A 21,357-nucleotide genomic window follows, 5' to 3' on the forward strand; every position below is an offset into this window, starting at 1 on the left:
TGTACTTTATTCAGACACGTACGAACTGATGATGACTGTGATGTCTATCGGCCAGCCTTTGGTTTTTCCCTTTCCTTTCTCCTTGGGCGGCCAGGAGAGCCTGAGGAACGTCACATGCATCCCGCCTGGGGGCAGGGGGTCGCTTGTGGGGTGTCGGCCTGCCTGATGCTCCCGCGGCACATCGGCCGGCTGGTCTGTCCTTGTGGTGCCGACCACCGTCTTACTCATTCTAGGCCTAGAAACGGGTCTTGGTATCTGGTGACAAGTCCTCCCCCGACTCTTTAAGAGTGTTCTGGTTGCCCTTGGCCCTGGCCCTGCTGCATTTCCATCTTTAATCTTCTGTCACGTGGCACCGAGGAGCCTGCTGGAGGTTTCATCAGAACCGGGGTAAAAATAGCTTGTCGATATCGGAGATCCCACCCCGTGAGCAAAGCTCTCGGTTTACTCAGTCCTTCAATCTTTCAACAGAACTTCGTAATTTTCTCCGTAAAGGTCTTGCAAATCTGTTTTTCAAGACTCGTAGCTAGGTGCTAGGTTTTTTTTCCTCCAACATTTTATTTTTTTGAACTTAAAACATACAGGGGCGCCTGGGGGGCTCAGTCAGTTAAGCCTCTGACATCAGCTCAGGTCATGGTCTCGTGGTTGGTGGATTTAAGCCCCACATCAGGGGCGCCTGGGAGGCTCAGTGGGTTAAGTGTTCGACTTCAGCTCAGGTCACGATCGCACAGTTTGTGAGTTCGAGCCCCGCGTCGGGCTCTGTGCTGATGGCTCAGAGCCTGGAGCCTGCCCCGGATTCTGTGTCTTCTCCTGTCTCTGTCCTTCCCCTGCTCATGCTCTGTCTCTCTGTCTCTCAATAATAAATAAACATTTTAAAAAATTAAAAAAAAACCTTGAAACATACAAAAAAATTTTTAAAGAATCACACAGCAAACACTCCCGTACCTACCACGTAGATGCCACTGTGAACCCTGTGCCGTGATTCTACCGCTCACAGAGTGAAAAAGGTCTTTAGCTGCCTCCGTTTTGACCTCAAACTTTCTGGTTGGGTTCTTCTTACCAGCTGGTCTCCTGGCTCAGGCAGAAGACCCTGAGGAGAAAACTTCCCCTGACGGGATCTGAAACTACGCCCTCAATAAGGGGTGTCTCCAGCCAGCAAGACCCTGCTTGTCATTGACTCCAGGGACTGGGGCCGACTTGGCCTTCCCTGCCCACCCGCACGGACCCAGCCACCTTTGCCCCATACTTGGCTTTCATAGGCCTGGAACTATTTCTGGCACTCTGGAGACAGTCTTTGAGACGCGCCAGTCCGCCCTTCCCGGTGCTGGCCTCGCCGAGAGAAGTAACTTTCTCGTTCCACTTGCCACTCATTTCTCTGCCTTTGGATTTTCTCAGCGGCCAGTGGCCCAACCTGGTCAGTTTGGGGCCCCCAGACCCAGAGCTCTTGCACCCCTGCTCCCCGGCTATCCTATGTCATCCATGCACCTATCCATGCCTCCATCCATCCATTAGTTCATTTAAGTTTTTATTCTACATTTAAAAACAACTTGCAGAGGGGAGCCTGGGTGGCTCAGTCGGTTGAGTGTCCGACTTCCGCTCAGCTCATGATCTCGCGGTCCGTGAGTTCGAGCCCCACGTCAGGATCTGTGCTGACAGCTCGGGGCCTGGAGCCTGCTTCGGATTCTGTGTCTCCCTCTCTCTCTGCCTCTCCCCCTCCCACATTCTGTCTCTCTCTCTTTCAAAAGGAAACAAACAATAAAAAAAATACAAAAAAGAAAAGCAAAAAAATAATAATAAACATTTAAACAATTAAAAATTGCAGATTTCAGTATCTGTCGCTTCAAACACTCAAGCGTGCATACTATGAATTAGAGCTCAGTCTTTACCTAGAGTTCTTTTTGAAATTAAAACTTACGTATGGTAGAGATGTGAAGCATACCGTTTAGTGAGTTTGACGAAGGCCTACTCCTGTGTCCCAGCAGCCCAACTGAAATAGACCACCAGTATCACTCCGGAAACTTCCTTTTCCAGTCAATTCCTGCTCCCAGTCCCCAGAGGCAACCGCTGGCGTGATTTTTTTTCACTATAGGTTAGTTTTGCCTCTATATAAATGGTATCACAGAATCCTAATTGCATTTATCTATTGACATTTTAGCCATAATTCTTTGCTTTTTTTTTTTTTTTTTTTTTTTTTTTTGAGTGCTGTTCCGGGGATCGCAGGATCCATTCTGAACTTTTCGCGACTTGCTTCGAGTTAGTGTTGTACCATTTCACTTTGCAATTGCGTGTGCCCATTCACTGCCTCCGTGTCCTAGAGGACACGTGTCCTGTTGTTGTCGCGTATGTTACGCTACACACTACAGAACCCAAACTATGGTGTCATAACTCTTGCTTAAAAGACTCATATGTACTCTTAAGCAATTAAGACTATAGATGGTCCTTTTCTACGTCTCCAGGTACCTGCCATTTCTGGTGCTCCCCGCCCCCCCCCCCCGCAACGTATTCAGATTTCAATCTCATGCCATGTTCCTTCAGCCTGAAAATTTTCCTTCAGCATTATTTTTTAAGGAGGCTCCACGGCCAACATGGGGCTCGAGCCTCTGACCCCGAGATCGAGAGTCACACGCTCCACCGACTGAGCCAGCCAGGCTCCCTGCTTCAGCAGTTCCCGTAGTACAGGTTTGCTGGCAATACGTTCTCATTGTTATGCCTCTATCTGAATACACCTTTTTTTTTTTTTTTAAGTTTCTTTCTTTATTTTGAGACAAAGAGAATCCCAGGCAGGACCTGTGCTGTCGCGCAGAGCCCGCCGTGTGGCTCCCGTCCCGTGAACCGTGAGATCATGACCTGAGCTGAAATCAAGAGTCAGATGCTCAACTGACTGAGCTCCCCCAGGAGCCCCTGGATGCATCTTTGCTTTGAGGACAGTGCCGTACCACACAGAGTATTCTGGGTCGGCAGGTTTTTCTCTTTCAGCCCTTTACAGGTGCCAGGTCACCGTCTTCTGACCTCCATGCTTCTGATAAGTGAATGCTGTTTGTTTGTGTTACAGTCTTCAGGAAAAGGTTAATTCTTCTGCTTTACTACAGCTTGGCTGGACTCCGGCTCAAGCTCCATCCCGTCTGTGGTGGGCGGCGTGACCAAGTTCCCCGTGGCTCTTTCAGGGTCATCTTGGTGGCTTGGGAGTCCACCCCACCCCCCACCCCACGAGTAGTTGGTAGGTCAGCCCGAGGAATTTAGGACTTGTTGTTTCTGGATCTCTCTCTCCTGGTATTCCCCCCCGTGGCTGTGGCTCACCTCCTTCTTCAAACCAGCGGGATGGGGATTTTTTACTGGCTTTTAGCTGCATGTCGCTGATGGGCACCTGACCTCAGACTAACCGCTGCAGGCAACAGGAGTCTCTCCTAGTGTTCGTCTCTCCTTCCAAGTGAAGACTCCCCTCCAAACCTTTTCCTTCGGTCACTTTCCAGAGCCTTCAGGTGTTTGTTTTAAAAATTTCTTTTTAACGTTTATTTTTGAGACAGAGAGAGACAGAGCGTGAACGGGGGAGGGTCAGTAAACACGTGAGCCAGACACCAGACACAAGAGCACACGGACTGTCGGATTCCGTGTATCATGTTCCATGTTATCCGTGTAACATCCAAGCACGGGCAGTACCCCTCTATGGTGACTAATGTCGGAAAGTGTTTGCCACTGATGGAGGGGGTGGCAGTTGTCTGGAAAAGGGACTTGATTGAGATGACAGAAATGTTTTTGATGCTATTGTAGGTGACTAAGGGTGTATTGTGTGAGAAGTAAGGGAGAGGATTCATTCTGAGCAATACCAAATAAAAGCTGTGCTGTCTAGTTAACAGTAGGTCTACAACCTATTGGAAATATACATGACCCCTCCCCCACCCCGCCCCATGGAGTCCCAAACCGTTAGACACTTCGCTTCCCTGTTCTTCTTCCCTTCTCCGATTGGAGGGCTTATTTTTGTGGGCTTTGCAATGAGCATGCGCCAAAAAACAAAGGAAGGACTGAAAGTCTGCCTCACCTCAGGGAATGTAGGCTTGTTCCAGTCGGACTACTTCTTGCCTTACATGGGCATAGGCGACTTCCGGGGAAGGCCGGAACCCCTGTAGTGCTCAGCCAATGAGGGATCAGGGGAGGGACTTACCTCTGTAGTGCTCAGCCAATGAGGAACCAGGGGAGGGACTTGCAGGCTAGGGGATAAATTGCCTGCTGTAACCACCCTGAGTGTGTCTGTCCATCAGACACCTGCTCTTGCAAGAACGTTGATGAAAGCCTGTCTTCATTGTACTCTGAGTCTCCACGTCCCTCCTTTGATTGAGTTGGTGGGCTTATTTCTAACATATTGCACTTGCCAAACATATTTGGCATGTTATTGTATGTAGATTACGTGCCGATGAAAAGGACCACTGTGATTGTTTCCTCTGCAGCGTCAGTCACCAGCCCACGGCTCTTCTGTTCCCTGCATTTGCCCATGGTGTGTTCCTTGTGCAAGAGACTCTGGGGTCTTTGTTTCCAGGTCTGGGATCACCTTTCAGTGTCGTTTGGGTATTTTAGCATCTCATCTCTGAGCCCTCGTTGTTGTGAACTCTTTTGTTATTATTTATGTATGTATGCATTTATTTATTTATTTATTTATTTTTATTTTTTTTTACGTTTATTTATTTTTTTTGAGACAGAGAGAGACAGAGCATGAACAGGGGAGGGGCAGAGAGAGAGGGAGACACAGAATCTGAAACAGGCTCCAGGCTCTGAGCTGTCAGCACAGAGCCTGACGCGGGGCTCGAACTCATGGACCGTGAGATCATGACCTGAGCTGAAGTCGGACGCTTAACCGACCAAGCCACCCAGGTGCCCCTTTTTCTTTTTCTTTTTTTTTTTTTTTGCATTTATTTATTTATTTATTTATTTATTTATTTATTTAAATGTTTATTTATTTGAGAGAGAGAGAGACAGAGACAGAGCATGAGTGTAGGAGGAGCAGAGAGAGAGGGAGACACAGAATCCGAAGTGGGCTCCAGGCTCTGAGCTGTCAGCACAGAGCCCAGTGTGGAGCTTGAGCCCACGAACCACGAGATCATGACCTGAGCCGACGTCGGACGCTTAACTGACTGAGCCACCCAGACACCCGTCTAGTGAACTGAACTCGTCTTAAGTCCACGTCTGACACTCTGGTGTGGAATGCCCTTTAATTCCCTTTGACGTGTCCAGGCTGAGCTCTTCAACTGCCTCCGCGAGGCGGGGGCCGTGCGAGCGAGGCTGCTGTCGCTGTGTCTCCCCATCTTGCCTTTGCTCGGGCCACGGCTTGGGCCACGGTGTCCAGAGCTTCGGCTTGCCCCAGCGCCCTCCCGATGACCTTACACCTGTCCCGCCGTGGAGGAGTCCTCTTGATGTCCCAGTTTCCCCAGGGAGCCACAGCTTGAGGGCTGCTGGTCTTGTATTGGCCCGCCCTGACTTGTAGCTGAAGGGCATGAGGGTAAGGCCGTTGCAGAGGTTTAGTTATGTGCCACTCCTTCACGGTCATCTGCTGGCCAAAGATTAACCCCAAGTGGGGTTACAGTGACATCCAGAGAGCGGCGCCGGCTCCTGCCAGGCCCAGGGAAGCGCCGTCTTTCTCACGTCGTGTCTGAGCTGTCCCTGTTAGTGCACAATATCCCCTACCTGGAGAAGGGTGTGGTCAGAAGGTGGCCACATGGTTACTCATGCAAACCAGGACGCTTGTAAGAAGGGACTCTAGTAATAACTGTGCAGGCCCATGAATCAGGACCACCCCAGGATGCTGGGCTGAGGCTGATGGTGGGAGGCCAAGATGTATGTGCTTTCAAGGTCGAAGACACAGAGGGGACGGCTAATTGGAGGAGGAGGGGCCCGGACTTATGGAAAGCGTCGGGTGGGGTGCGGGAAGAGGTCTGGGGTGGAGAGCACAGATGGGGGAGCCCGTCTCCCTCACCCTAGGGGCAAGGGGAACGTGGAGAGCGGTTCCAAGATGCTATCTAGTCTAGAGCACCCACGGGGCTATTTGCTCGTCACGCGCTTTTAGATCTCATCCGGGAACATTGTGGAACACATGGCGAAGAAGACAGCGTAAACCGCTTCCTTCACCTTTGCTTCTGGAAGCCCAGCTGGTTGAAAGTTTGCAGTCCAGTGAGTGGCTCTTCGCTCCTTCAAAGGTGCTGAGGTGAAGGCGGTCATGTACCACTGGGCTCATTCACTCCTTCTTCCTACAGAAACTCCTGGGGGGTCTACTCCCCACAGCAGGGCTCGGAATGCAGGCAGCAGAGAGGCACAGATGAGACTTTCATGCCCAGGGCAAACATCCCTCCCAGCCCATGCTAATGCTCAGAACTGGTCAGACTAGGTTCCTGGAGTTCCGTGAACCAGGTAAGAGGAGACAAACCTCCTGGGGAACTTGTAGCTTTCTGACAGTGGGTTGGGGCTGGCGCCGTGTGGCGCGCGGTGAGTGATGATGTCTTTTGTCTCCGACCTGGAAACCCCATGTCTTCCAGGGCGCAGCGGAGGCTCCATCGTTAGCCTTTGTTAGTTTGCAGGTGGGGCCGAGTCTCAGGCGCTTCCTGGTTCTCCTCGCACCAGGAGCTGCCCCACCAGGGACCAGCTCAGAGAGCTGGGACGCAGAGTTGGGGGTTGAGGAGAGCAGGAAAGGTGTAAGTGGCTTTTTTCTAGGGACAAGGGTAGGTTTGGGGCTCCAGCTAGTTCTGGGTCATGATGGGGCAGTTAAGCGGGCAGCCTCTGGATCGGATGTCTCAGCTTCAAATCCTGCCTCGGCCTCAGACTTTGTGCAACTCACTTCCTTTCTCTGTGCCTCGGTTACCTTTTAAAGGTAAGGTTCAGGTGAAGATCGGTGAGCGGATCCAGGGAAAGCACTGGCCACCATGCCTGGCAAAGTGCAAGAGAAGGCTGTGTGCAGTTGAATGAGCACGGCAGGGTCCCTGGGGCATGGGAGCACTAATGACAGGATGGCACGGGAGGTAGGGCAGATCACCAGGATGGAGAGGACGGGCGCTGGGATACCCCCCACCTGAGGCCTTGTTACCCAGAAGCTCCCCGCAGGGTGAAGGGGCTGCTGACAGGATGCGACCTTTTCTGGGGTGTGTTTGTGGGGTGGTGGGGAGTGGTTGCAAATTTTCTACTGGGCAGGTTAAGAGTCCCAGTGGACCACGTGGTGGGACAGAGAGCGACCCTGAAGTTGGCTGGTGGGTTGGTTTCTTGCTCCAGGAGAAGTGGTCTGCAGCTTGGGGACAGGGTCAGGGCGATGGGGCGCAGGACTGGGGACCCAGGCTGGGGCTAGCCGTTGGGGTCCTGCCCGGGGGAGGGGGGGGGGAGGAGGGGGCGGGGCCGGGGTCGAGCTCGGGGGCGGGGCCGGGGGGGTTGAGGAGCACGGTGGGGCGGAGCGGGATGGGGCCGGAGTGGAGGGGGTCGAGCCCAGGGGCGGGGCCGGGGCCAGGTGCGATCCGCCGGCACCCACCTCGCAGGTGCCTGGCGGGGGTCGTCGGGGACCCAGAGATTTCCTCCCCCCGGCTCCCGCGCCTCGCTGTCACTCGCGTGGTCGGGCGTGGGGGGAGTCCGGGCCGCGGGAGCCGCTCCACCCCCACCCCCCCCCACCCCCCCCACCCCCCCCACCCCCCCGGGGCAGCCGTAGGCGGAAGGTCCCGGAGGGGCGGGCGCCCTGGCGAAGCCGAGAGGAAGCGAGCAGGCGGCCGTGGGACACGGAGCCATGGCAGGGTTGCTGCGGACGCAGGCCGGTGAGTGGCGGGGGAAGGAGGGACCGCGCCCCGATGGCCGGGCAGGTGGGCGCCCCGGGCCGCGGACCGCGACGGGAGGTCAGGAGCCTCCTGGGGCCCTGGTGCTGGGAGCCGGCCGGCCGGGCTGGCGCCCCCGAGGTCCGCGGTGCCGGTCCTGCGGGGGTCGGGGGCCCCGCGGACGCCTGGGCCGCGCGGGGCCCCTCGGGGCCGGGCCGGCGGCAGTGCGCCCGGGGCTGGGATGCGGGCAGCGGAGGGCGGACCGGGAGCCGAAGGCGAGAGCCCGCGGGCGGTGCGGGCCCCGGCTGGAGAACCGCCGCCGCGGAGCTGGGGGCGAGCGGAGGTTCTGGAAAGCTCCGTGGGGGTGCGGTGCTCAGTCTCACTGCCCTCAGACACGCTCACCGTTTGTTCGTGTTTACTGTAAGCCCGGGAAAGCCTGGGTGGTGAGGGCCGTTCTCGTTTTACCGGCTGGAAGGCTGGTTTAGGGAGATCGAGGTCGCTGTCCTGGGTCACAAGGCAGGAAGGGGCACGATGGAGTCTGGAATCCAGGGCTCCTCGCCTGCGGCTCCTGCTTCCCTGCGCTCCTCCCTGAGCCTCCGTGTGCTCCTGTTGTCGTCTCCCTTTCTCCTCGAGAAATATTTTCCTTTTTCTTTCTTTATTTTTTCAAGTTTATTTATTTTCAGAGAGAGAGAGAGAGAGAGAGAGAGAGAGAGAGGAAGAAATAGAATCCCAAGCAGGCTGGCTCCACACTGTCAGCGCAGAGTCTGATGCGGGGCTCGAACCCACAAACCGTGGGATCATGACCTGAGCGGAAGTCAGCTGCTTAACCGACTGAGCCACCCAGGCGCCCCCTTCTGTAAAAATATTTTAACAGCATCTATGCAATAAACCCCACGTAAGGTGTGCAGCTTAGTCTTAACCCATGCGGACACCTGCAGGACAGTTGCTCTGGTCTCCCTGCTCGCCTGCCCCCCAGGCCCCAGGTCCTGTGCTGTGTTAGTTGGCCTCAGGCCACGGGGACCGAGGTTCTATCTGCTCTGGGACTCTTGAGGCCCAGGGACTCTGCCCTTGGTCTCCATACCCCTGAGGCTGCAGGGACGTCGGGCCCACAACTGACCCCATGCAAACCTGAAGCCCGAATTCAGATCTTTCGAGAAAACTGGCAAATAATCCCCATTCTTAGATTCCCTGTTCATTCGTTCAACCAATATTTTAAAATATTGTTTTAAGTTTATTTATTTTTGAGAGAGAAAGAGGGAGGGAGAGATTGCAGCAAGATTCTCGCACAGAGAGTCGTGACCCCGAGGCTTTTCCTTCTAGGAAGCAATGTTATTCGAGCATGCACCGCTCAGTTGGGTTCTTACCGGAAGAACTGAGCCTCCCGCCGCGGGAGATAGTTTTTTATGTATATTTTCACCTCTTTGTCTCTCCTATATGGTAACACGCAAACTTGCAGTCTGATTAAGTGGTCTCATGTTAAAAGGTCGTGAGGGAGCCAGTTGTAAGTGGAGCCAGTTGCCTTGAGGGTTTTTTTCTTTCCTTAAGGAGGGGACCCGACCACAAGAGAGACTCCCAAACAGGTTCTGTGCTGACAGCACAGAGCCCAACGTGGGGCTCGAACTCATGGCCTGAGCCGAAGCCGGACGAATAACTGACTGAGCCACCCAGGCCCCCCTGATGGCTCTTGGTTTTAACGGTTTTATCGAAGTATCATTTATATACCGTAGCATTCGCTTAGTCACTTTACAGAGTTTGTAATAGATTTTGGAACTTTCCTCAGAATTCCCTGGTGTCCATTTGCAATCCCTCCCTGTTCCAGTGTGGCCCCACCCACCTCAGGCAACCACTTTGTTTCTATAGCCTTACCTTTTATGGGATTTTCATATAAATAGAGCCTAACAGGGGCGCCGGGGTGGCTCAGTCGGTTGGGCGGCTGACTTTGGCTCGGGTCACCATCTCACAGCTCATGAGTTCGAGCCCCACGTCGGGCTCTGTGCTCACAGCTCGGAGCCTGGAGCCTGCTTCCGATTCTGTGTCTCCCTCTCTTTTCTGCCCTTCCCCCACTCACACTCTGTCTCTGTCTCCTTCAAAAATAAATAAACGTTAAAAAAAATTTAAACAGAGCCTAATAACATCCTAATAACCTGTGATCTCTTGCATCGGACTCCTTTCTCTTTGAATGAATGTTTTAAGGCTCGTCCACCTCAGAGCGTGTATCATTTATTTATTTTTTGCTTAGTCATTCCAGTGTATGGATGTACCCACTCGTCGGTGGATGGACATTCCGTGAAGGTGCGAAAAGTGGTACAGACCACTTTGTAGTTTTGTGGACAACACTGTAGTGCGCACCGCGTTCACGTCTTTGTGTGGACCTGTGTTTGCGTTGCCCCCCCCCGGTGGTTACCTTGCGGAGGGATCGCCGGGTCGTATGGTAAATGTATGTCCAACGTTTTAAGAAACTACCAAACTCTCTTCCAAGGGGGTTCCGCCATTTTACGTCCCCATCAGCGGGGTACGAGGGTTTCCGTTTCTCCATAGCCTCGCTTGTTCTTGCCACACTTGTCGGTGGAAAGGGGTGTCTCCCAGTGGTATTGATGTGCGTCATCTAATGACTAATGACGTTGATGGAGCACCTTTCCATGCACTTATCAGCCACTCAAATGTCTTTGGTGAAAAGTCGGTAAAAAATACTTGCCTTTTCAGAAATTGGAGTGTTTGTTCTCTTCGTTGTGTATGAAGAGGTCCTTAATTTGGGATGCCTGGTCCTTATTAGATGTGTGGTTTGCAAATATTTTTTCCTCGTTTATGGCTTGTCTCTTCACTTTCTTAAGGGTGTTTTTGAATGCCAAAGTGTTAATTTTAGGGAAGCCACCTCACGTTTTTTCTTTTATCGTTTGTGCTTTTGGTGTCCTACGTAAGAAATCTCTGCTTGACCCGTGCTGCAAAGATGTAGTCCTGTGTTTGCTTCTAACGTTTGCCAGTTCGTGCCTTTCGGGATGTGTGCATCTTATCCAGGCCATCTCAGTTGTTGGCAAACAGTTGTCAGTAGCGTTCCCTTCAGATCTTAATCTCTGTAGTACTCTGGCCTTGGTGCCTCCTCTCCCGTTCCTGATTTTATCGTCATTTGTGTCTCCTCCCCACCCCCAATGAAATGCTTGGTTTCGTTGTTTTTTCCCCTTTCTGGTTTCTATTTAATTGATTTCCACCCTAATCTCTATTATTTCCTCCCTTTGCTCACTTTGGGTGTAATTTGTTCTTCTTTTTCTTCTTGTAGTTTCTTTTCTTTTCAGACATTTTTTTTTTGGGGGGGTGCAAATGAGCAAGGGCTGGGGCGGGGGAGAGAATCCCACAAGGGGCAGAGAGAGAGAGAAAAGTGGGGCTCACCCAAAGTGGGGCTTGAGCTCACAAACTGTGAGATCATGGCCCGAGCCAAAGTTGGACGCTCAACCGACTGAGCCACCCAGGTGCCCTCTCTTAAAGTGAGAACTTCAGTACCGACCTGAGGTTTTTTTCTTTTCTTACCCAGGCATTTACAGCTATACATTTCCCTCGAAACACAGCTTTGGCTGCATCCCGTAAAGTTTGGCATGTTTTGCTTTCCTTCTCATTCGGCTCAGAAAATGCTTCAGTTTTTCTCTTTGACCCATGGGTTACTCAGATGCGTGCTGTTGCCTTTTCACGTATTTGGGGGGTTCCCGATGTGCCTTGGTCATTGCCCTCGGAATCTCACTCCCCTGCGGTCAGAGTGCATGCTCTGTACAACCGCGGTCCTCTTAAATTTGCAGTGACTTGTTTTAGACCCCAGCACATGGCGTCTCTTGCAGGAGGTTTCGTGCACGCAGAGGAGAGCATGTGTTTTGCTATTGCCCGGCTGAGCGTTGTGCGGTGTGATCGGTCAGATCTCACTGGTGTGCGGTGTTCAGCTGTATCTGCCGATGTTCCAGTTATCCCATCCATCACTGACAGCAAAGTAGGACTTGGAAATCTCCAACTTAATTGTCGAGTTGACCATTTCTTCTTCAGTTGTGTCCGCTTTTTGCCTCGCCTATTTTGGGGCTACGTTGCAGGTGTACGTGAATCTTCGGCATGGTCCTCTGTGCTCATTTCAGCGTGGCCGTGTCAGCCTCCCTCCAAGGAGAGGGGGTGCTCGGTGGAAAGAGGCCACAGGGAGGCCTGTGTAACTGGGGATCGGAGGGGACCCTTGGGCAGAGTGCCGGGAGGAAAGAACCGACCTCCTACCCCCCTGTCTGTGAGTGAGAAAGGAGAACCTGGTCCTGGAGCGGCTCCTTCAGACGCTGCCTGTCACAACGCTCAAACCACCTGCTGGCGGGAGGCGGCCGCCATGGGAGCTGATCTGAATCACACGGGGGGCGGGGGGGGAGAAGTGGGCAGGTTGGGAGGAGCACAGTGGGCTGATCGGGGTCCCACTGCTGTTTTCCAGGGAAACCACAATGCTGCTCACTTTGTACTGTGATCTCCCTCCTGATAACACTCTTCTGTGTCCTCTTGGGGTAAGGAACGTGTGCACCGTGCAGGCCCTCCAGGCAGCGACAACAGCGGTCGGCTGCTTGTAGGGTGCCGGGCCGCTCCCCACCCCAGCACCAGTGCGGTCACCGCAGGGCTGATGAGCTGTCCCTCCACACACACCCTCCCGTTGGACCCCACCTTGTGTGGGAGCTGTCTTCCCCCAGCTCCTGAGCGAGGAGCCAGGTGGCTGGGCAGTGGCTGGGCAGTGGGGAAGGCGCAGGGGAGCTGAGTGTTAGCTTCCGGATGGAGATGGTCTCCGGACTATGGAGTAAAGGCCCGCGGCTGCTTTCCCGGGGGCTGTGCTGTCCGCGCACGGGGACCCTCTCTGGCTGCCGCGGGAGCTCACGCAGAAGCACTGTCTTCAGTGACCGCCCTCCTGCCGCCCCCTTGGGTGTCACCCGTGCTTTGGGTGACAATTGCTCCCAGCCCCGCCCAAGCCCTGCAGCTGTGCCAGGGGGCTCTGGGCTCCCCGCGCGGGCTCCAGCTCCTGCTTTGCATGCGGATGGATGAACAGCCAACCCAGGTGCACCCTCCTCAACAGGGGCCTCTGGTGGCTCTTTCCACAGGGCCGGTTTCCTGAACCTGAGGAGCTCGAGGCTGGGGAGGCAGGTAGGGGCCAGGTGAGTGGAGTGGAGGCAGGGTCACATTGCCCAACAGCCGCGGGGACTGGCTGTGTGCTGGGGGGGCAGAGATGGCTGCTGCCCCCACGCCCCAGGCTGATGCACCCGTGATCTGGGCCTCACCCTCTGCCCAGAGCAGCCAGGTCATTTCCGTGGCCTTGGTGGGTCACCTGGGCAGGACTGACACCCACCCCACCCCGGGTCTGGCTTCAACCTGTTGGACACTTGGGTGTCCCCACAGTGACCCCCTGCTCCTGCTCTCAAGCCCCTGATTCGGTGAAAGGCCTCACTTTCCCCCACCCAGCCCAAGGTGGAAGCCTGGGCATCATCCTTGCCCCTCCCCCACCCTCACCCGCGCCCCACTCAGAGCAGAACTGCCTGTCAGTATCTCTCAGTTCACGCGCTTCTCTCTGCTCCCCCCCGTCCTGCTCCGGGTGAGGCTCCCCCATCTTTCTGGCAGCCTCCGTGCCATCTCCCCATCCTCCTGCGCACGGACCCACTCTCCTCCGTTAGCCAGAGTGATCTTTCCGGAACATATGCATGAGCCCCTCTGTGGTTGGCTCCCTGCCTGCCCGTCCTCTCCAGCCTCACCTCTCCCACCGTGAACCCCACCTCTGCGGTCCACCCGGGGGTCTGTGGTCGCCTGGCACGTGTCGTGACTCTGAGGCTTTGCACGTGCTATGTCGTCTGCCCGGACCGCTCTTCTGTCTGTCCCCTGCTGTGCGTCTGGCTTTTCCCCCTTGTAGCAGCCATCTGCTACTGGGCCACAAAATACCCAATTTGTGGTGTGAGACCATCACAACCACTGAGCCCACATCTCGCCAGATCCTGGGGTCGACTGGGCTCAGCTGGGCAGTGTGGGCCCAGGTGTGTCAGGTGAGTGTAGACCGACGGTAGTTGGGACAGGGGCAGCTCGAAGGCCCCTCACATTTGCAGGGTTGATGCTGGCTCCCGCCTGAGACGGCACCCAGGGCTCGGCCTGGGCTCCTTCCCAGGTCATTCGGAGGTTCCCCGATCCGTGTCTCCCAGTCAGACTGTTCCTCCTGAGCACGTGGCTTCAGAAGACCCACAGCCCCAGCACGGCTGTTCTGCATTTGTCGGATCCTCAAGACCAAGGCCACTGTGTGCAGGGCCCGGGGAAGGACCCCCTGACGGGAGGGGACTCGGGATGCCCACATGGTCTGAAACCACCAGCTGCTCAGTCTCCTTCGCTCAGAAGCATGAGGTGAAGGCGGGGGGTCTGTGGCTGAGCAGAGGCCAAACCTGCCCCCGTGGGGTCTGACGTCACGTCTGGGGACACAGGGGGACATGGGCCGGCGCCAGGCCCACTGCCCACAGTGACGGCTGTTCTGGCCACTTTCAGACGGACGCCCTCTTCATACCCTAGGCCACCACTGTCCCCCTCTCCTGGGCCCCCAGCCACCATCTATGAACCTGAGCCCTGAACTCTCCCGGTAAAGCCCCCACTCTGTGTTCTCATCCCGCAGCGAGGTGGGTGGAGAGCTGGATGGCCCGCAAGCAGTGACACTGTCCAGGTAGGACGTCTTCCCTGGGTCCTCTGCCCCCTTCACCTGCTCCACAGCCCCAGGGGAGAGGCGAGAGCGCCTGGATAGGCTCTCTCCTGCGCCTCACATGGGGAGCACCACTCCCCTCCCCAAGTCCTGGGTCAGACTTGGCCCTCCCCTTGAAGCCATGGAAAGATCCAGGGGTAGCTGGAGGTTTGGGTTTGACCAGCTTCCTGGAATTTGGCTCTTAAAGAGGGTCACCAACCGGCCTGCTTTGTCTGGGCTCAGAGGGGTTCCTGGGAAGAGGGTCTTTAGAGGGGATGAGACTGGGAAGGTCTCAGGCAGTCTCGTGGACTGGTGTCTGACGATTTTTTTGTTTTAATTTTTCTTTTAATGTTTATTTTTTTAAAGAGAGCACAAGCAGGGGAGGGGCAGGGAGAGGGAGACAGAATCTGAACCAGGCTCCGGGCTCCGAGCCGTCAGCACAGAGCCCGAAGCTGGGCTCGAACCCACGAACCGTGAGATCATGACTGGAGCCGAGGTCGGACGCTCAACTGACTGAGCCACTCAGGTGCCCCTCTCGTGCCCAACTTTAAAAACCAAAAAAAAAAAAAAACCCAAAAAACTTTTAACCGTGCAAATATGTATGCCCTGAAATTTACCCTCTTGACCGTTTGTAGGCGGCATTAGGTGTATCACCGTGTTGTGCAACCATCACCCCCGTCCATCTCCAGAACTTTCTCATCTTCCCAGACTGAAACTCTGCCCCCATCCCCCTGCCACCAGCCCCTGGTGCCCCATTCAGCTTCCTGTCTCCATGAACTTGATTCCTCCGGTCCCTTCTATAAGTGGGGTCACAGCGTGTTCGCCCTTTTGTGACTGGCTTATTTCACTCTGCACGGTGTCCGACGTCCGTGGGTTCACCCATGGGGTGGTTTGTTGCAGACTTTCTTGCCTTTTCAAAGCCGACGCCCTGCTTTTAAATGCCACCCAGGAAATGCAAAGTGCAGTCATTATTGACAATGACAGACGGCCCACTGGCTAATTTTTCCTCGGGCTCCACGACACTTTAGTCTGGGGCAGGACCGCTGCGCACACATTTTCCCAGACTGCACGCCGCTGTCGGGGCTGGGCACGGGTGTCCCTCTCTGCAGACAGGAAGCCTGGGCCCCGGGAGCTTAGAGACCTGCTCCGTCACCCAGCCGGGGAGGCAGCGTCAGGTCCAGGTAGACCGTCTGTGTGTCTGACTGCCGTTCCCTTGACCCAGCTACTTGCTTGGGTGAAATACCTGGGACAGTGGCCACTTGCAGCCCCTCCCGCCACGGTGAGATCTCTCCCTGAGGTTATGAGGGAGGGAATGCACCCCGAGGTCTCCACTCCCGGTTTCGAGAGAGTGAAACCGAGCCACAGAGGCTCCGCCCTCCTTCAGGCCCTGGGATTGTGTCCGGGAAGCGCCCGGTGCAGCTCCTCCTGGGGGGACTCAAAAGCTCAGTCACCTGCAGCAGCTTCCCAGCCCCACTGACTGGGGATGTCCATGCCATCTTCCTGCAGACTCCCATTGCGCTGTGTTTTTTTTTCAGGATGGTTTACCCCCAGCCCAAGGTGCTAACACCCTCGTGAGTAAACTTGCTGAACACCCCCCCCCCCCCGCCCCGAAATTCACCATATACACTACAAGGCGGTTTCACCGAAAACTCGGCGGGAACTTGCTTCGGCAGCTTCTGAGTCTGAATTTGGAGCCCACCAATTATTCTCCGTCTTTCTCTCTCCACCAAAGAATGCCCAAGGGGCGCCTCCTCCTTCCTGGAGGACGGCCCCCGCCCCTCGCTGGCAAATCCCATCTCCCACGCTGAGGTCCAGCAGGGTCCAGGGTTCGCTAAGGGTTGCGAGTGATTTGCGCGAGTCTGAGTTTTGATTCCCATGTCATTTGTTTCTTGCACATGTGAGGGCCTTCTGGAAGGAGGGTCAGCCCTGTGGGTCCCTGATGGGGTGCAGGCTGGCTGGGTGGGGGTCCCGGGTGGGGGTGGTGATGCGCCAGGGCCCTCGGTGTGTTCACTCTCAGGCTACTGACACCGGGTGGCTCTCTTGTGCTGCAGTAGGAAAGATGTCCTTGTCCTCACCCCTTGGCTGGCCCCCACCGTCTGGGAAGGGACCTTCAACATTGACATCCTGAATGAGCAGTTCCGGCTCCGGAACACCACCATCGGACTAACGGTGTTTGCGATCAAAAAGTAAGTAGGTGACGGGGCGCCTGGGTGGCCCAGTCGGTTCAGCGTCCGACTTCAGCTCAGGTCAGGATCTCACGGTCCGTGAGTTCAAGCCCGACCACATCGGGCTCTGTGCCGACAGTTCAGAGCCTGGAGCCTGCTTGGGATTCAGTGTCTCCGTCTCTCTCTCTGCCCCTCCCCTGCTCATGCTCTGTCTCTCTCTGTGTCTCAAAAATAAATAAACATTAAAAAAAAAAAAGTAAGTAGATGAGATGACAGAGGGTGGGGACTGGGATGCAGGAGAGACCGAGGACATCAGGTCTGGCTGTGTGTTCAGCACACGGTGGGTGGGGACCCAGCCTGTCCTCCTAGGGTTTAATGTGAAAGTCCACGTGTTCAGCAGTCTTTCCGGGCTCAGTGAGTGGACACCACCTGGCTCCCCTTCCAAAGGCTGCACGTCACCCAGGAAGGCAGCTCCAGACCCAGCAGTGATCCTCGGTTGTTCTCCTGCTGAGTCAAGGAAGGAGCAGAGCACCCCAACATCCAGGCGGCAGAGGAGCCCTCCTCCGGCCACAGTAGCAGAAGGGAGGAGGCTGTGTGCTTCCTTGGACGGGTAGGAAGCCAGTGCCTATGGAGCTGGGCTCCTGTGTGCTCCCTTATAGGGTGACGGTCATGGAGGGGGGACAGCCAGGTCAGGCACAGCACTCGGTGCCAGACCACAGGCTCCAGTGAGGGAGCTGAGCAGTGAGGCCCTGGGACTCCAGGGACAGGTGACTTCCGCTGAATGAGCTGGGCAGCCGCAGGTAAGTGGCGTGGTCTCTCTGAGCCTCTGGAAAGTGGGGCTGACGACAGCATCCTGTCTCAGGATCGCCATGGGGGGAGTGAAAGCTCGTAGGTGCTGGGCCTGCGTGTGGACAGGTGGGGCTTCCTCCCTCCGCAGAGCTCACCCGAGACCCCAGAGGATGCCCTGAGGCCTTTGCAACCCCTTTCCCAGGTCTTACTCGAGAGGGGCATTCGGCCCCAAGTGCAGGGAGTAAGAAGGGCACAGGGTCGCCTCAGGATCCTACTCCAGTCCCTGGAGACAAGCGGCTGAAATCACCAACCAGAAGCTTCACTGCCCAGGGTCCTCGGCCAGTGCCAGTAGCTCTGACGCAGCACTGCCTGCTGCACGTGCGCTGGCTGTCCCCGTGTGTCCCCTCTGGGCTCCGAGTGCAGTCCCCAGGGGGTGGGCAGGTGGTGGGCATGTCCTCAGAGGAAACCAGACTCCCCGAGTCGAGCTGTGAACCCACGATCACATCGGGTGGGTCTGGAGTTGCCCCTGGTGACCTGACTGGTGGCTGGGCAGGGGTGTGTGTGTGTGTGTGCATGTCCCCTATTGAAACAGAGTGCCCACCTTCCCTGTGGGAGGGGTTTCTGGGGCAGGCACCAGGAAGTAGCCTCAGGGCCTGCTCAAAAAACTGTCACCGAGGGGCTCACCGCACTTGCCCGATGACGGGGGAGCTGCTGTGTGCAGGGTGGGGAGCAGCGAGCCCCCTCGAAGAGGGACCAGCCATGGGAGGCGGTTGGAGAAGACTTCCAACCTCTTGGGGTTGGGGAGATACAGACCTGGACCCAGAAGCTCACACGCTCGGGTTCAGTGCTGGGGCCTGAGCAAGCCCCCTCTTCCTCCAGGGGCCCTCTTTTGCCTCCCCTGGCCACATGCAGGGCCTGAGTCCTGATCTGGGGGAGATGGGGGGGTGACCCCTCCTCAGAATACCCGCTGTTGACTGAGGGCCCAGTAGCCTTCAAGGGAGGGCCCTGCAGGGGCAGACACGGTCCTGGGGGGCCAGGGACTGAGCACTGAGCCAAGAGGGGCAGGTGGCCGGCCCTGCAGGTTCTACGAAGTCTGCGAGGGCACGTTGACCAGAGCTGTGCCCGAAGGGTCTCGGCTCCCTCACAGCAGGTGGGAACCTGCAGGGGATTTGCCAGGGGCGGGTCCTGCGGGTGGAGGGGGTCTGCCAGGGGAGCTCGGCACGGGGGTGCGCTGCTGGCTCCAGCATGCTGACCCGTGGCTGTACGGGTTTCCAGCCTCCTCCGCCTCAGGCTCGCTCCCCTTTGTAAGATGGGGCGCTGATGGTCCCCCGTCCCCCGGGGCAGAGGTTAGGGAGGCGCCACGGGCAGACTCGCCCAGGACAGGCCAGGACAGCGGCCGTTCCTTAAGCAGCCCAGGGTCTGCCTCCTCGATAAGGCGCACAGGCCCGCGGCCCCCGGCTTTGGGCTCCTGCCGCCAGCCTCTGGCAGCGACCCTCCTCCCGCCCTGTCCCCTGTCCCTGCAGATACGTGGCCTTCCTGGAGCTGTTCCTGCAGACGGCGGAGAAGCACTTCATGGTGGGACACAAGGTCACCTACTACGTGTTCACCGACCGGCCGGGGGATGTGCCCCGCGTGCCCCTCGGGGAAGGGAGGCAGGTGGTGGTCCTGGAGGTCCGGAACTACTCGCGCTGGCAGGACGTGTCCATGCACCGCATGGAGATGATCAGCAACTTCTCCCGGCAGCGCTTCCTCCACGAGGTGGACTATCTGGTGTGCGTGGACGTGGACATGAGGTTCCGCGACCACGTGGGCGTGGAGATCCTGTCCCCGCTCTTCGGCACCCTGCACCCCGGCTTCTACGGGGCGGCCCGCGCGGCCTTCACCTACGAGCGCCGGCCGCAGTCCCAGGCGCACATCCCCAGGGACGAGGGCGACTTTTACTACGCGGGAGGCTTTTTCGGGGGGTCGGTGGCCGAGGTTCTGCGGCTCACGTCGGCCTGTCACCGGGCCATGGTGGTCGACCGGGCCCACGGCATCGAGGCGGTGTGGCACGACGAGAGCCACCTGAACAGGTACCTGCTGGACCACAAGCCCACCAAGGTGCTGTCCCCCGAGTACCTGTGGGACGAACAACTGCTGGGCTGGCCCGCCGTCGTGAAGAAGCTGAGGTATGTGACCGTGCCCAAGAGTCACCGGGTCATCCGGGACTGATGACGGGCTGGCCTAGTGTCCGTCAGGGGTGCCACCCTGACCCCAGCCGTCAGAGCAGATGGGCTGTCGCCGCACCCTTTTTCTGTCCGGTCGCGGGACATCGCCGAGGCCCGGCGCCGCCCGCATCGGGCACGGGCGCAGTTAGGCCTGACCGGGGGCCTGCCGGGGGGCGCGGCTCCAGCAAGACCCCTTGCTCTTCGGGTTCCTGGTCGGAGTTGAAAGGTCGCTTGCGGCCGCGGGCAGGACGTGAAGCTGAGGCCGGATCAGGACCCCCTTGGCTGGCGCCTGGCTTCCCGGCAGCCTGGGGCACAGCCCGCCGCCCGCTGGGGCAGGACAGCCACCCCCCCACCCCCCCCCGGCCTCCCTCAGTCACTGCCGTGTTGTGGGTGTTGCACTTGCCCTGTCACTGCCACTAAAATGTTTCTGGCGGATGACGGGAGTTGCGGGTTGTCCCGGAAACCTGCCTCGTGCGCTTCCTCGAGGCCCCGGCCAGGCCTGAGTGCTGCAGTCTCCGCCTTGCGTCTCCCTTCTCACATCCAGGACAGGGCGGTCCGCGTTGCCACTGCTATTTCTCCGTGACGTTGGCGAACTGTTACAATTTCTGGGTCACTTGCCGCTGTAAACGGCTCCAATTTTATGTCGGATGCTTTTCTATTTATTTTTTTATTTTGTTTAAGGTTTATTTATTTTTGAGAGAGAGAGACCATGAGCTAGCGGGGAGGGGCAGAGACAGAGGGAGACACAGCATCCGAAGCAGGCTCCAGGCTCCGAGCCGTCAGCACAGAGCCCGACGCGGGGCTCGAACCCAAGAACCGTGAGCCGAAGTTGGAAGCTCAACCGACTGAGCCCCCCAGGCGCCCCTATAACCTTGATAATGTTAACCACGTTCAGGTGTACAATTCAGTGGCAATAGGTACATTCACTGTTCTGCAACTGTCCCTTCCATCCATCTTCACGACTTTTTCGTCACCCCAAACTCTGTGTCTGCCCACTAGACCCTAACCCTCCCACACCCATCCCCCTCCCCAGGCCCGGCACCCACTGCTCCTCCCACCCTATGAATCTGACTGTTCTCGGTCCGTCATGAGCGGGGTCCTCCAATATCGGTCCTTTAGGGACTGGCTTATTTCACGTAGCACAGTGGCCTCAAGGTCTGTCCCCGTGAGCCTGGACCTGACCCACTTCTCCCCCAGAGGAGTTGCTCAGCTCTGTCCTGTCTAACCTGAGCCTCCTCAGTCCCCTGCGCTCCCCTCATCTTCCTCCTCAGCCTGAAGGACCCCAGGGCCCCGTCCCTTGGGCCTCACCGATCCCACCCCATCTGAACCGAACTGTTCGGTCCAGATGCCAGACACACACCCCTGGGGTGTGGGGGCCTCGGGCCTCCCCTGCCCACCCGTCCGTGTCAGGTACCTGCTCCTTCCGCAGGTGTCCCCATCTCAGGAGAGAAACACCAGGTCCAGACCCTTGGTGTCATCTTTGACTTCTTGCTGGCCACCAACTCTCCCAGTGGTGAGGTGGCTACCGGAGGGCACTAAATGTTCAAAACATTTCAAGGCATATGTTAGTCTTGGCTGCCTAAGGCAATGGTTGAACCGAGCAGAACGACTGGAAGAAAGGCTGAGTGGTGAGGAGCTTTAGGGAATAAGGACCTAGAACCCCTGGCCCATTATTCCTGAGCCTCTAGGACGCTTGCGTGCAAGGGCTGGGTGCATGTTCAGGAAAGACCTGA

The 21,357-nt window shown here is 56.7% G+C and overlaps 1 protein-coding gene and 1 long non-coding RNA gene across 3 annotated transcripts; one reads left to right on the forward strand and one right to left on the reverse strand.

Moving 5' to 3' along the window:
* The first annotated feature begins 6,419 nt into the window (after nt 1-6,419).
* On the forward strand, nt 6,420-19,711 carry LOC122204439 (histo-blood group ABO system transferase-like). 2 transcript variants are annotated; one of them, XM_042911904.1, is made up of 7 exons: nt 6,420-6,847; nt 12,208-12,277; nt 12,860-12,913; nt 14,401-14,448; nt 15,999-16,034; nt 16,515-16,649; nt 18,941-19,711. In XM_042911904.1, the coding sequence occupies exons 1-7, from the start codon at nt 6,730-6,732 to the stop codon at nt 19,626-19,628; spliced, it is 1,149 nt and encodes a 382-aa protein (XP_042767838.1). In that variant the 5' UTR covers nt 6,420-6,729; the 3' UTR covers nt 19,629-19,711. The 2 variants fall into 2 exon arrangements, with proteins under 2 accessions (XP_042767838.1, XP_042767839.1); XM_042911905.1 differs by lacking the exon at nt 6,420-6,847 and adding an exon at nt 7,689-7,769 and having other exon boundaries at nt 12,860-12,908; nt 14,405-14,448.
* Nucleotides 15,283-20,230, reverse strand: LOC122204441. The gene is made up of 3 exons (XR_006195664.1): nt 20,163-20,230; nt 15,366-15,368; nt 15,283-15,301 (listed from the first exon to the last, which is right to left on the reverse strand). It is a non-coding gene; the product is annotated as an uncharacterized LOC122204441 (long non-coding RNA).
* Nucleotides 20,231-21,357: the final 1,127 nt, after the last annotated feature.

The sequence above is a fragment of the Panthera leo genome, chromosome D4 (assembly GCF_018350215.1).
Source record: "Panthera leo isolate Ple1 chromosome D4, P.leo_Ple1_pat1.1, whole genome shotgun sequence".
In the NCBI taxonomy this organism is placed as follows: domain Eukaryota; kingdom Metazoa; phylum Chordata; class Mammalia; order Carnivora; family Felidae; genus Panthera; species Panthera leo.

Excerpts from the sequence above, each read along its gene's own strand:
- LOC122204439 (XM_042911904.1), top strand. The coding sequence starts at position 6,730 with ATGATGGGGCAGTTAAGCGGGCAGCCTCTGGATCGGATGTCTCAGCTT. Across the intron at positions 12,914-14,400 it reads GGGAGGCAGGTAGGGGCCAG|CGAGGTGGGTGGAGAGCTGG; the intron begins GTGAGTGGAGTG and ends CTCATCCCGCAG. Across the intron at positions 14,449-15,998 it reads CAAGCAGTGACACTGTCCAG|GATGGTTTACCCCCAGCCCA; the intron begins GTAGGACGTCTT and ends TTTTTTTTTCAG.